We start from the raw sequence: 15,226 nt of genomic DNA, 5'->3' as shown, positions 1-15,226 counted from the left end.
TCACCCACAGACACACACTCTTCACCCACAGACACACACTCTTCACCCACATATACACACTCTTCACCCACAGACACACACTCTTCACCCACAGACACACACTCTTCACCCACATATACACACTCTTCACCCACAGACACACACTCTTCACCCACAGACACACACTCTTCACCCACAGACACACACTCTTCACCCACATATACACACTCTTCACCCACAGACACACACTCTTCACCCACAGACACACACTCTTCACCCACATATACACACTCTTCACCCACAGACACACACTCTTCACCCACAGACACACACTCTTCACCCACAGACACACACTCTTCACCCACATATACACACTCTTCACCCACAGACACACACTCTTCACCCACATATACACACTCTTCACCCACAGACACACACTCTTCACCCACAGACACACACTCTTCACCCACATATACACACTCTTCACCCACAGACACACACTCTTCACCCACAGACACACACTCTTCACCCACAGATACACACTCTTCACCCACAGACACACACTCTTCACCCACAGACACACACTCTTCACCCACATATACACACTCTTCACCCACAGACACACACTCTTCACCCACAGACACACACTCTTCACCCACAGACACACACTCTTCACCCACATATACACACTCTTCACCCACAGACACACACTCTTCACCCACAGACACACACTCTTCACCCACATATACACACTCTTCACCCACAGACACACACTCTTCACCCACAGACACACACTCTTCACCCACAGACACACACTCTTCACCCACATATACACACTCTTCACCCACAGACACACACTCTTCACCCACAGACACACACTCTTCACCCACAGACACACACTCTTCACCCACAGACACACACTCTTCACCCACATATACACACTCTTCACCCACAGACACACACTCTTCACCCAGACACACACTCTTCACCCACATATACACACTCTTCACCCACATACACACACTCTTCACCCACAGACACACACTCTTCACCCACAGACACACACTCTTCACCCACAGACACACACTCTTCACCCACATATACACACTCTTCACCCACAGACACACACTCTTCACCCAGACACACACTCTTCACCCACATATACACACTCTTCACCCACATATACACACTCTTCACCCACAGACACACACTCTTCACCCACAGACACACACTCTTCACCCACATATACACACTCTTCACCCACAGACACACACTCTTCACCCACAGACACACACTCTTCACCCACATATACACACTCTTCACCCACAGACACACACTCTTCACCCAGACACACACTCTTCACCCACATATACACACTCTTCACCCACATATACACACTCTTCACCCACAGACACACACTCTTCACCCACAGACACACACTCTTCACCCACAGACACACTCTTCACCCACAGACACACACTCTTCACCCACAGACACACACTCTTCACCCACAGACACACTCTTCACCCACAGACACACACTCTTCACCCACAGACACACACTCTTCACCCACATATACACACTCTTCACCCACAGACACACACTCTTCACCCACAGACACACACTCTTCACCCACAGACACACACTCTTCACCCACAGACACACTCTTCACCCACAGACACACACTCTTCACCCACAGACACACACTCTTCACCCACAGACACACTCTTCACCCACAGACACACACTCTTCACCCACAGACACACACTCTTCACCCACATATACACACTCTTCACCCACAGACACACACTCTTCACCCACAGACACACACTCTTCACTCACAGACACACACTCTTCACCCACAGACACACACTCTTCACCCACAGACACACACTCTTCACCCACATATACACACTCTTCACCCACAGACACACACTCTTCACCCACAGACACACACTCTTCACCCACAGACACACACTCTTCACCCACATATACACACTCTTCACCCACAGACACACACTCTTCACCCACAGACACACACTCTTCACCCACAGACACACACTCTTCACCCACAGACACACACTCTTCACCCACAGACACACACTCTTCACCCACATATACACACTCTTCACCCACAGACACACACTCTTCACCCACAGACACACACTCTTCACCCACAGACACACACTCTTCACCCACAGACACACACTCTTCACCCACAGACACACACTCTTCACCCACATATACACACTCTTCACCCACAGACACACACTCTTCACCCAGACACACACTCTTCACCCACATATACACACTCTTCACCCACATACACACACTCTTCACCCACAGACACACACTCTTCACCCACAGACACACACTCTTCACCCACAGACACACACTCTTCACCCACATATACACACTCTTCACCCACAGACACACACTCTTCACCCAGACACACACTCTTCACCCACATATACACACTTTTCACCCACATATACACACTCTTCACCCACAGACACACACTCTTCACCCACAGACACACACTCTTCACCCACAGACACACACTCTTCACCCACAGACACACACTCTTCACTCACAGACACACACTCTTCACCCACAGACACACACTCTTCACCCACAGACACACACTCTTCACCCACTCTTCACCCACAGACACACACTCTTCACCCACATATACACACTCTTCACCCACAGACACACACTCTTCACCCACATATACACACTCTTCACCCACAGACACACACTCTTCACCCACAGACACACACTCTTCACCCACAGACACACACTCTTCACCCACAGACACACACTCTTCACCCACATATACACACTCTTCACCCACAGACACACACTCTTCACCCACAGACACACACTCTTCACCCACAGACACACACTCTTCACCCACATATACACACTCTTCACCCACATATACACACTCTTCAACCACAGACACACACTCTTCACCCACATATACACACTCTTCACCCACAGACACACACTCTTCACCCACAGACACACACTCTTCACCCACAGACACACTCTTCACCCACATATACACACTCTTCACCCACAGACACACACTCTTCACCCACAGACACACACTCACACCCACAGACACACACTCTTCACCCACAGACACACACTCTTCACCCACAGACACACACTCTTCAGCCACATATACACACTCTTCACCCACAGACACACACTCTTCACCCACAGACACACACTCTTCACCCACAGACACACACTCTTCACCCACAGACACACACTCTTCACCCACATATACACACTCTTCACCCACATATACACACTCTTCACCCACAGACACACACTCTTCACCCACATATACACACTCTTCACCCACAGACACACACTCTTCACCCACATATACACACTCTTCACCCACAGACACACACTCTTCACCCACATATACACACTCTTCACCCACAGACACACACTCTTCACCCACAGACACACACTCTTCACCCACAGACACACACTCTTCACCCACAGACACACACTCTTCACCCACAGACACACTCTTCACCCACAGACACACACTCTTCACCCACAGACACACACTCTTCACCCACAGACACACACTCTTCACTCACAGACACACACTCTTCACCCACAGACACACACTCTTCACCCACAGACACACACTCTTCACCCACAGACACACACTCTTCACCCACAGACACACACTCTTCACCCACAGACACACACTCTTCACCCACAGACACACACTCTTCACCCACAGACACACACTCTTCACCCACAGACACACACTCTTCACCCACAGACACACACTCTTCACCCACACACACACTCTTCACCCACAGACACACACTCTTCACCCACATATACACACTCTTCACCCACAGACACACACTCTTCACCCACAGACACACACTCTTCACCCACATATACACACTCTTCACCCACAGACACACACTCTTCACCCACATATACACACTCTTCACCCACAGACACACACTCTTCACCCACAGACACACACTCTTCACCCACATATACACACTCTTCACCCACATATACACACTCTTCACCCACAGACACACACTCTTCACCCACAGACACACACTCTTCACCCACATATACACACTCTTCACCCACAGACACACACTCTTCACCCACATATACACACTCTTCACCCACAGACACACACTCTTCACCCACAGACACACACTCTTCACCCACAGACACACACTCTTCACCCACAGACACACACTCTTCACCCACAGACACACACTCTTCACCCACACACACACTCTTCACCCACATATACACACTCTTCACCCACAGACACACACTCTTCACCCACAGACACACACTCTTCACCCACAGACACACACTCTCACACTCTCACACACTGGCGCACAAACCAACTGTAAAGGAGGCGGCACGGCGCGGCACGCCACGCGCCGGGGCCGCAGCCGTGGATCCCCCGCACGCAACCGCCGCCAGTCAATAAGGCGGGAGGAAGCAGCCTAAATGGCGTCGATACCATCCTTGATTTGTGTGCGCTAAGTCCAATCAAACAGGGGCTCCGCGTGCCGCGCGGCTGATTCCGCCCGGGCCGGCCTCTGGAAGCGCCGCGGCTTTGATAGCGAGGCGACCGCGGCGACTCGTCGGTGTTTGCAGATGGCATTGGCTGGGATTAAAGGAAACAGTGGCTCTCCAGCCTCCGGGGGCAGTAAAAGGGGGGGGGGGGAGCGCCGGGTCTGAGATGAGACGGAGCGAGGAGAGGGAGGGGAGGGGAGGGGAGGGGGGGGTAAACAAGAACGGAAGGAGGGGAGGGCGAAAAGAGCGACGGAGAATGAAAAGACAGGACGTGTTTTTAAAGACAGCGGGGGGGTGGGGAGGGTGGGGGAGACAGAGGGTGAAGGGAAATATGGAATGATTGAGAGGGAGGCAGGAAGATGGAGGAGCGGCGAGGAGGCGAGCGAGAGGGGAAGACAAAGCGGCGGGGAGCCGTGGAAAAAGGGGGAGGCAGACGGAAAGTTAAAGAGGACGGAGGAGAGAGAGGAGGTCAAGGTGGAGCTGTGCAGACAGGAGCTGGGCTCGAGACACAATGTGTTGTAATTCATCGCCAGCTACTGCTCCTCTGTGTGCGCCCGTGTGTGTCCGTCTGGGTCAGCGGATGTGAGTCTCTTTGTGCGAGTGTGTGTGTGTGTGTGTGTGTGTGTGTGCATAGCTACACAATCGCAAGTCTCTCTCAGTGTTGGAGTGTCTGTTCACAGATGTGTGTGTGTGTGTGATGAGAGCATTGGAGCACCACGTGCAGAGCAGGGGGATGGGGGGTAGGGATGGTGCTGTGGAGAGTGTGTGTGTCTGTGTGTGTCTGTGTGTGTGTGTGTGTGTGTGTGTGCGTGTCAGAGGGGGCGGGTGGTGGGGGTTGCTTTGTGGCAGTCGGCGAGGCGCATTTTCAAACCCATCTCCTGCCGCCTCAGATGAGCCGGGGATTATAGAGTGACCCTCCATGCCTCTGTCTTATTGGTCTGGCCGGGGTGCATTAGGCTGCCCTAACCAGACATCCCACCATCCCACTATGCTGCACTGCTGACTGACACACACACACACACACACACACACTGTGTCCTTCATATGATCTGCAGGTTTTACACTATGTATGTTGAGGCGCACACAGCTTGTGCAGTATAGGGACAAGGGGGGAAGTAGGAAGGAGAAGAAAAACACAGAACGGAGCAGAATAAATTGTGCGTTTTACCTTCAGCTTCCGTAGGGGGCGTTGTGTAATTCCTCGTTGTGTGTTTGCGCTCGCTTGTAATGACCGCACTCCTGTTGAGTTGTGCACACCCGGCGCGGCGCTGCCGACAGACGGTAAACAGGGGTACGAGTTAGAAACGGCGAATTCACGACTTACGAGGCGGCTGAGCTACACAACCTTGCAGGCGCGCTGTTGTGCGTCTGCAGGGGGGCTGCTCGTGTAGCGACGGCGTCCTCCCGCCGTGAGGAACGGGACGCAGCCGTCGCTCGTCTTTTATGATTTGTGTGCGTTCGTGTGTATGCTCACGCGTACCTTTGTTTGTCGTCCTCTCTCTCAGGCTTAAAGATGCAGTGGACCCCCGAGCACACCCAGTGGGCCGAGCAGCACTTCGACATCTCCTCCACCACCCGCTCGCCGGCCCATAAGGCCGAGGCCTACCGGGCGGTACCCGGCCACCTGCAGCGCTCCGCCGCCTACCAGTACGCCTGGGCCAATGACGACATCTCCGCCCTCACCGCCTCCAACCTGCTCAAAAAGTACGCCGAGAAGTACTCCGGCATCCTGGAGATGCCGGGCTCCTACCCTGAGGGCCCCGGGGTAATGAACGGACGGAAGGGGGAGTCGGAGCCCTGGCAGGACGGCGTCTACCCCATGAGCTGCATCCCGGAGGGGGTCCCCGTCAGGAAGGGAGGGGTGGCGGCCGCCTCGGAGGTGGTGTCCGGACTCTGCAGCTCCCCGGGCCTCGCCTCCAGCACCCTGAGCGAGCCCAGCTTCTCCAGCAGCAGCTGCGGGAGCCACGCGGCCACCGCCCTCCACTCCTCCTCCGTGAGCTCTCAGGAATATGGCGCGGCCTACGGCGGCACCTACCTGCACGGTAGCTACAGCTCCCAGGCGGCTGGCGCACCTGCCCTGCCCTCCCCCCTGCACAGCTCCGGGCTGCTGCAGCCCCCACCTCCTCCCCCGCCGCCCTCCGCCCACCCCACCCTGGTTCCCGCCTACAACGGAGGTTCTCCCAACCTGTCGAATTATAATTATCCTCCTGCGGGCTACCCAGCTCAGAGTGCCGTGGGGCCTGGGTACAGCCCCGGGGGAGCACCGCCTCCGTCCTCATACCTTCCTTCAGGCATTGCCGCGCCCACGCCCCTGCCCCCTTCCTCTACTCTCCCCGGGTACCCTTACCAGAGCCACAACCTGCCTCCGATTGCCCCTACCCCGCTCAATGGCAGCTCCTCCAACTCGCTGAAGAGAAAAGCCTTTTACATGACCGGCCAAGGAGAGGTCGACTCCTCTTACACCAATTTCAGCTACAGCCAAGCTCGGAGCTCAGCGGAGAGCCCCATGTACAGGGTAGCAGACAGCGGTGGCACCAATGGGGGTTCCAACAGTGGTGGTGGTGGTGGTGGTGGTGGCGGCGGCGGCACAGGTGGGTTTGACAGGAGCACAGAGAAGTCGTCCTTACCTTTTAATCCACAAAAGCAGTCCGCTATGCCGTCAGAGCAGCGGAAGTACAGCAACCAGGCACCAGGTGGGTCTCTCACTCCACCCTCCTACGTATCCTCCACTGTGGGAGGTTCCCGCTCCGCAGACTCTCTCACCAGCTTCACCTCCCCATCCCTGAATGAGCAAGGTACCGAAGATCACCGCATCCACCTCTCCCATTCTGCACCGGGGCGAACGTCCTCCTCTCGGGCTGCAGAAGAGCAACTGAAGAGCAGTGACCCACACCTCCTGGAGATGGTGACCTCTGAGATTCTCCAGCAGGGCCCCCCGGTGGACTGGAGTGACATCGCAGGTCTTGAGCTGGCGAAGGCCACCATGAAGGAGGAGGTCCTGTGGCCCATGCTGCGCCCGGACATGTTCAGTGGTCTGGGGCCCGCTCCACGCTGCGTGTTGTTGTTTGGCCCAAGGGGGAGTGGTCGGACTTTGCTGGGCCGCTGCATTGCCAGTCAACTCGGTGCGCCGTTCCTCCAGCTCAGTGGTTCCACGTTGGCTACCAAGTGGCTCGCCGAGGGCGAGAAGATACTACGAGCGTCTTTCCTGGTGGCACGCTGTCGGCAGCCCTCCGTACTGTTCATCAGCGAGGTGGACATGCTACTGTCAGCTCATCTTAGCGAGGAGAGCCCCGTTAACCGGCTGAAGGCCGAGCTTCTGGCCCAGCTCGACTCACTCCACCTGGGCTCAAGTGAGGACGGGGGGAGCCAAGTGTTGGTGGTCTGCTCCACCAGCCGGCCCCAGGACATGGATGAGGGGCTACGCAGGTACTTTGGTCGCAGGGTCCTGGTGCCCCTGCCAGATGGCGCCGCTCGCCACCAGATTGTGAACCAGCTCCTGTCCCAGTCCCAGCACAAGTACTGTCTGAGCGAGGAGGAGCTGGCGCTGCTGGTCCAGCGTACTGAGGGTTTCTCCGGCTTGGACCTGGCCAGACTTTGCCGGGAGGCCCTGGTAGGTCTGCTTCACGCCTCTGCGCAGGGCATGGACATGACAGGCATGATGCCGCGGGGACAGATCAGGCCCCTCGCCTACCAGGACTTTGACAGTGTCTTTTGTAAATTCCAAGCCAGTATATCACAGAAAGAGATTGACACATACACGGAGTGGAACAAAATGTTCGGTTGCAGCCAGTGAAAAGGGAGATTGCACCCACTATTCCTCCCCTCAGGGCAGAAGTATTGTGCCGGAGGGACAGGCACACAAAAGGCCAATGCAAGCCCACGAAGACCTGCCAAGCAGGGTTTAAGATGCACTGAGAGACCCGGTTTTGATGAAGACGACTGACAGTTTTGCAGCTAACGAGCAGAGGTTTAATTTGAATGCTTGATGGCCCAGGAAGCCAGGCGTTGTTTACACATTGCGAGCGAGTTGGCTTGAGAGACGCCCCAGTGTCTGTGTATATACAGTTAAGTTCTTGTTCCTGAGATTTAGTTGGCTATCCAAGTGCCTGAAGTGGTGCTTTCTGATTTTTTTTTTGTTGTTGTTCCATTGTTTATTTGCCTCTCGATCGACATCCACGGCATGAGCTGATGATTTTCAAGAGCTTTAAACCTTCAGTGGTGAGTCTGAAATACATTGAGATTGACGGCCGACATTGGAGGTGGTCAGTCATCCCTTCTTGTCTCGGCACGAGCGGTAATCCATCAGGGCGGCAGTAGTCTGGGCCCTGACTCACTCTCATCTCCATCTGCAAAACAAACAAAACATGAGAAAAAACAAAACAACCACAACTCAGGAACGTGTATGTGAATTGTACAGTACCTCAAGATAATGCGACGAAAAGCACTGAGACACAGGCACAGAGCGAAGAGGCGGTTTGGGAGATTAGCGTCCGGCCAAGCAGTGTTCGGTTTACCTCAACTGGCCCGAGAAGGAAAGCGGAGGTGACGGTGAATGTACCGGATATGTTCTGGAACGACGGGACAAAATCAACACAAAGCAGGGGGGGGGAAAAAAAGATGAGGTTCAACATTTCTCTGTTTGTCCCCCCACCCTCCCTCCCCCCCACGGCGGGTGTACTCTACTTACCCGTTTGGTACTGGACCGTTTCTGCAGCTTATTTCCGTTCCTCTGCAGCTGTTCTGAAATGTGTTGCCCAGATTTGCCGTTGATGGGGGTTTTAAGGGATGGGGGTGGTGGGGGGGGGGTGTGTCCGGTGGGGTTCACGAGTTGTATATTAATGAAAAACGACCATAACCAACATCCTTCACGTCACTAGGCCACGTGGGTGAGGCCGCACGGAGGCTCCGTGGGTCCGGCGGCCCACTTGGGCGCCGGGCGGCTCGGTGGGCCGTGTGAGGGCTGGTTCCGGGGGAGCGGCGTTGCATATCAGAGACAATTTATTGTGTACCTCTGAAACTTAAGTGTTGTTGTGTGTCATGTCGTCGGTGTCTGCCCTTCCCCCACCTCCGCCCACTCCGGCCCGGGAGGTCAGGGGTCCGCTCACATTCGAGGCCCTCCTGCCGCCGGGAGCTCGGATCCGGACCGGAGTCAGCCAGTAGATACGGCCATGCGGATCAGTAAGAGGCGGGGCTTGAGTGGGAGGGGCCCTCTTTAATTTGCAATCACAATTAGGACTGAAACCAGAAGTGGCACGACGGGACCCCTCCGCAGCAAAGCTGACCCGGTTCGGGGCGGGCTCGTTCCGTGACGCTCACGTGTCCCGCCGGGGCGTTCGGCTCGCCGTATTTGAGGAGACCAACAGGCGTCACCTGAAGCACACGGCCGCGAGGATACTTTGTTGACACGCGTGGCGGACGCGAGGACTGGTCCGGGAGACCCCCCCCCCCGTCTCTCTGGGGGGGGGTCTCCGTCCCCCGTTGTGCTGCGTTTGAATGTATTTGTGTGTGGTCTTCCTCGTCGTCTCCGGCGGAGAGGCTGCTGCTGCTGCCGGGGCAACAGAAGTACTAAAGACACGTCCTCGTATGAAGGATGCGCTAGAGCGGTGGTTCTCAACCGGGGGTCCGCGGACCCCCTAGTGGTCCGTGGTGTGATTGCAAGGGGTCCGTGAAAATAAAATATCTTTAAAAAAAAGATCCTATGACATTTATGGAAATAGGATTATTTTACTCAAATGTGACTGAGACCTTTATCTACCTAAACTATAAAGGGTAACAGGACTTTTTTCTCTAATTACATCTGTTTCACAAGTGTCATTTATTGTTTTTTAATAAGAGATCTCGCTCCCGTTTGCATTGTTAAAAGTTACTGCATAAAAACTCTGTTTTGTTACATATATCTGAAAGTTACTGAATACATATTCTGTTTCGTTACATATATCTGAAAGTTACTGAATACATATTCTGTTTTGTTACACATATCTGAAAGTTACTGAATACATATTCTGTGTTGTTACATATATCTGAAAGTTACTGCATAAGAATTCTGTTTTGTTAACTATATCTAAGTTCCAACTGAAAGCTCTTATTTTTGCCCCAAAGAGTGAATAAATGCTATAATGCAATTTAAAATGCAGTTTCTACTGTTTCTACAAAATTGCAACCCCCCTCCCCCAAGATCAGGTGGAGGGGTCCTCAGGGTAGATCCAAAATACACAGGGGGTCCAGGACCCCAACAAGGTTGAGAACCACTGGTCTAGAGCATCGTTTTGTGTGTATTTTTTTGTTGTTGTGTAGAAGTGTTTGGGTACCGTGTGCCAGCGCTTGCTTGGTCCTTATGTGTGGGTTTGCTAGACCCTGTAGCCAGAACCATGTCCCGGTGATTAAAGGTGTCGGGTCGGACGGAGGACGCCGTCATGCTCCGTTTGGTTCCTCCCTGTTGTAAAGGTAATACGATTATTTTGCAGCTTTTGTTTATTTTATTTTACATCAAGTCGACATGAAAGTAGGAAGCGCGCCAGTTCGCGCACGCCTGCTCCGTGTTGTTGGTGCGTGCGCGTCGGCGTGGGGGCGGTGCGCAGGCGCAGGCGGTGCAGCGCCGGACGTGAGGAGATTGCGCTGAGCGTCAGCAGAAATTGACGGAGAGACACTCGGGCGGTGTGGCAGCGGCAGCACGAGGGGCGGGGGGGGGGGGCGCGCGCGGAGTGGTCCGTCAGAAACGCCACCCTCAAAACAATCTGCACCAGAATCCCTTCTGTCAGCAAAATCCGGGAGAGAGGGGGAGAGAGAGAGAGAGAGGGAGGGAGGGAGAGAGAAGGGGAGAGAGAGAGAGAGGGAGAGAGAGGGGGGGAGAGAGAGAGAGGGAGGGAGAGACAGGGAGAGAGAGACAGGGAGAGACAGGGAGGGAGAGAGGGGGAGAGAGAGAGAGAGGGAGGGAGGGAGAGAGGGGGAGAGAAGGGGAGAGAGAGAGAGAGGGAGAGAGAGGGGGGGAGAGGGAGAGAGAGAGAGGGAGAGAGAGAGAGAGGGAGGGAGAGACAGGGAGAGAGAGACAGGGAGAGACAGGGAGGGAGAGAGAGGGAGAGAGGGAGGGAGAGACAGGGAGGGAGAGAGAGAGAGGGAGGGAGAGACAGGGAGAGAGAGACAGGGAGAGACAGGGAGGGAGAGAGAGACAGGGAGGGAGAGAGAGAGAGAGGGAGGGAGAGAGAGGGGGGGGAGACAGGGAGAGACAGGGAGGGAGAGAGAGACAGGGAGGGAGAGAGAGGGAGAGAGAGAGAGAGAGAGAGAGAGAGAGGGAGAGGGAGAGGGAGAGAGAGAGAGGGAGAGACGGAGGGAGACAGAGGGAGAGAGAGAGAGGGAGAGAGAGAGGGAGGGAGAGAGAGGGAGAGAGAGGGGGGAGAGAGAGAGAGAGAGACAGAGGGAGAGAGAGGGGGGGGAGAGAGGGGGAGAGAGGGGGGGAGAGAGAGACCCCCCCGCTTAGACCGAAAAACCCAACTAATGCACTTCCGAGCACACAACAGCACAGCCGTTCTCTCCCGTCGTCCACACCCGGACAAGTGACCCGAAACACGGCCGTCTGTGACGCGTTCCACCCTCCTCACCCTTTCTCTACACGGTGTTTAAAAACGGCTGTTTTTGTTTGTTTGTTTGTTGTTTGTTGTTTTTTTGGGGGGGAAGAAAACAACGAAAAAAAAATCTTTCTTTGACCATCCATCCAGTTTCTGGACCCAAGAGTTGTTCTTTAAAGCATTTCTACCTCATGGCTACGAAACACAACGTGTAGTATTTGGTTCATGTCTTTTTCAGGATGTCAGACATTTCTGAGAAAACACATTGACGAGGAGGGAGAGGAGAGGAGAGGAGAGGAGAGGAGGGGAGAGGAGAGGAGGGGAGGGGAGAGGAGAGGAGAGGAGGGGAGAGGAGAGGAGGGGAAGAGTGACTGACACCCATGAAGTTTTGCGCAGTCTACCTCAGATGACTGTACCTAAACGTTTAGCTGATGGTGCAACCGTAGGCTGCGGCATAGCCAGAGAGTGTGTGTGTGCGTGCATGTGTGTGCAAGCGCGCATGCACGTGTGCATGCGCGTGCATGTATGCGAGTGCGCATGCGTGCAAGTGTGCATGTTTGTGCATGCATGCGTGCAAGTGTGCATGCGTGTGAGTGTGCGTGTGTCAGATCTGAGCAAGGCTGTAAAAAAAAGGAAAACAAAAAAAAAAAGAAAACACACACACACACACACTTGGACACGCTGAGCGAGCGTCGTGGGGGAGGTTCGGGAGGAGGGGCCGGAGCGGACAGTTTGGGGTCGACCCTAAAGGTGCCCTTTAAATGTATAATCCAATACATTTGCTTTAATCTTTTGTGAACTACTGTGGTGGTTGTGCGCGTGTGAATGTGTATATACGTGGGCACACTTCCTTCCTTCCTTTCGTTTTAGTGTGTTGCATTTTATAAATTGTTAGTATATATAACACACTTGCACAAATTTAAACCCCGCCCCCCCGAGTGTAACGTGTTTCTGTTGTACATACCTATACATACAATACAAGCGCACCACTTACTTGTTTATATGTGTGAATATGTCGCCATACTTGCAGTCGACTTAAATGTATTTTCATGTAATCTGAGGTACAAGCAGCAACGAACGACTCATTAAAGACGTTTTCTTGGCAGACGCTCTCTTGTGCATCTGGTTCATCCGGGCACCGAGTCCCTTTCAAGGGCCGCGAGACGCGCACGAGCGCCGACGGTGGGGGGGGGGGTGGGGGGGAATGGATTTTATTTATCAATAGTATGAATTACACTGTCCTGCCACAAACAGCCCGACTAACAAAAAGAAAAGGGGGGTGTTAATGAGCCTCGGGTGAGTCACCCTTGTGAGCAATTATAAAATCACTCTTGTTGCAAAGTGAGCCGGCGCCGTCGCACCTCTCATTAAAATGTAACAATTCGTTCCTCGCGCTCTGGTCGGAGCGGCGTGCCCGACACATTAAAGCCGTCGTTATCCTCCTCCGTCGCAGAGAATTGGGAATATGTGAGGACTCCTAATGACAACCATGAGCTTTGGACCCGCCGCCTCCTCCGCGGCGGCGTCACGCGGCTGGTGGCGAGGCGTGGGAAGCCGCCTCTGGCAGGACTATCTGTGGAAAACTCTACACACTTTACCAGGAGGCTGCGGGGCTTTGTACCCCTCCCCCCCTCCCCGTGTCCGTGGAAGCCACGCTGTTTTAATGCGGATTTGTGGAACCTCTTGTCTCGAGCTGCGAGCCTCGTGGCATGTGCCGGAAAGGAATTCGCTCATGTCGCCGAGCGGCTTTGGCTCCAGGCTGAGAAGCGCCTGCTGAAAATGTCGAACGAGAAGCCGAGGTGGGCGGGGAAAGGTGATTAAAGGGGGGTATTAAACAAGTGCCGAACCCTTCCAAACCGGTGCTCTCCTCGTCTCCCGCAATTCTATACAAGCAGCTGCCCCCGTGGACTGATTGCTTTGGGGGGCATGACGTCACAAGGTGGCGTACTTTATAAAAGATTTACGAGTGGTTACCAATTACTTCATGCTTAATAACTAATTCGTTGATGTGCAATAAATCAATAAGGTGCGATTGCATTAATAAAAATATTTGGGATTGCCAGGTTCAGGAGACCACATTTCGTCAATAGGAGAAGAGTCTCCTGGGACGTTCTGTCAGCCAGGACCACCCGTCCTCCTCCTCGGCTAGTGGTGTTCGAATAACACGACCAGAATGTGCCGTCCAATGCAAACACGGAAGTCGACATCTGCGCAGTAGTAAAAGCGACCACCGTGTATAGCGGTCAAATTAAGGGTAATAAGGTAGTGCTATAGGTTAGGGTTAAGAGAAGGTAATGATAGAGGTTAGGGTTAAGATGAGGTAATGGTATAGTTTAAAGTTAAGATAAGATAGTGATATAGTTTAGGGTTAGGTTGTGATATGGTTAAAGGTTGAGAGAAGGTAGTGATATAGTTAAGGATTAAGATAGTGATGTAGTTTAGGGTTAAGATAAAGTAATAGAGATTAGGGTTGAGATAAGGTTGTGGTATAGTTTAGAGTTAAGGTAGTGATATAGTTTAGGGTTGAGATAAGCTAGTGATATAGTTTAGGGTTAAGGTAAGCTAGTGATATAGTTTAGGGTTAAGATAAGCTAGTGATATAGTTTAGGGTTAAGATAAGCTAGTGATATAGTTTAGGGTTAAGATAAGGTTGTGGTATATTTTGTTGAGATATGGCAGTGATTTAGGGTTAAGGTTAGGTAGCGATTCTAGTGGTTCAGCCATCTTTGACTAGTCATTTGGTTTCTGAGAGAATGTAGAATCTCCCGGTGCGGGCCCTCCAAAAAGTATTTTTGTTAATGTTATCACATCCTATTACTGATTTATAATGCAGTAATAAACGAGTAAACTTTCATAAAGTAATCAGTAACCACCTATGAAGCCCTTTACAACGTAGGCCTGACAGTAAAATGGTACCGATTTGTGGAATCGCATGCCTCTAGAGCTGTAGCATAGCATTCTAGCGAAGGGTGCACTAGAGGAGCTGCAACGTGTGTGTGTGTGTGTGTGTGTGTGTGTGTGTGTGTGTGTGTGTGTGTGTGTGTGTGTGTGAAAGGTTACCCGCCACAACACTGCTCCCTACCCTT

General features: G+C 53.1%; 1 protein-coding gene across 2 annotated transcripts; it reads left to right on the top strand.

The window, feature by feature from the left end:
- The first annotated feature begins 6,064 nt into the window (after positions 1-6,064).
- LOC130131714 (fidgetin-like) lies at positions 6,065-8,371 on the top strand. Of its 2 annotated transcripts, XM_056301500.1 has the most exons (2): positions 6,065-7,136; positions 7,170-8,371. In XM_056301500.1, exons 1-2 carry the CDS (start codon positions 6,092-6,094, stop codon positions 8,369-8,371), a joined length of 2,247 nt encoding a protein of 748 aa, XP_056157475.1. In that variant the 5' UTR covers positions 6,065-6,091. The 2 variants fall into 2 exon arrangements, with proteins under 2 accessions (XP_056157475.1, XP_056157474.1); XM_056301499.1 differs by having other exon boundaries at positions 6,092-8,371.
- The last annotated feature ends 6,855 nt before the right edge of the window (positions 8,372-15,226 follow it).

Source organism: Lampris incognitus, chromosome 21, assembly GCF_029633865.1.
Source record: "Lampris incognitus isolate fLamInc1 chromosome 21, fLamInc1.hap2, whole genome shotgun sequence".
Classification (NCBI taxonomy): Eukaryota; Metazoa; Chordata; class Actinopteri; order Lampriformes; family Lampridae; genus Lampris; species Lampris incognitus.
The sequence above is the reverse complement of the archived record's forward strand: the minus strand, read 5'-3'. Positions and strand labels throughout refer to the sequence as shown.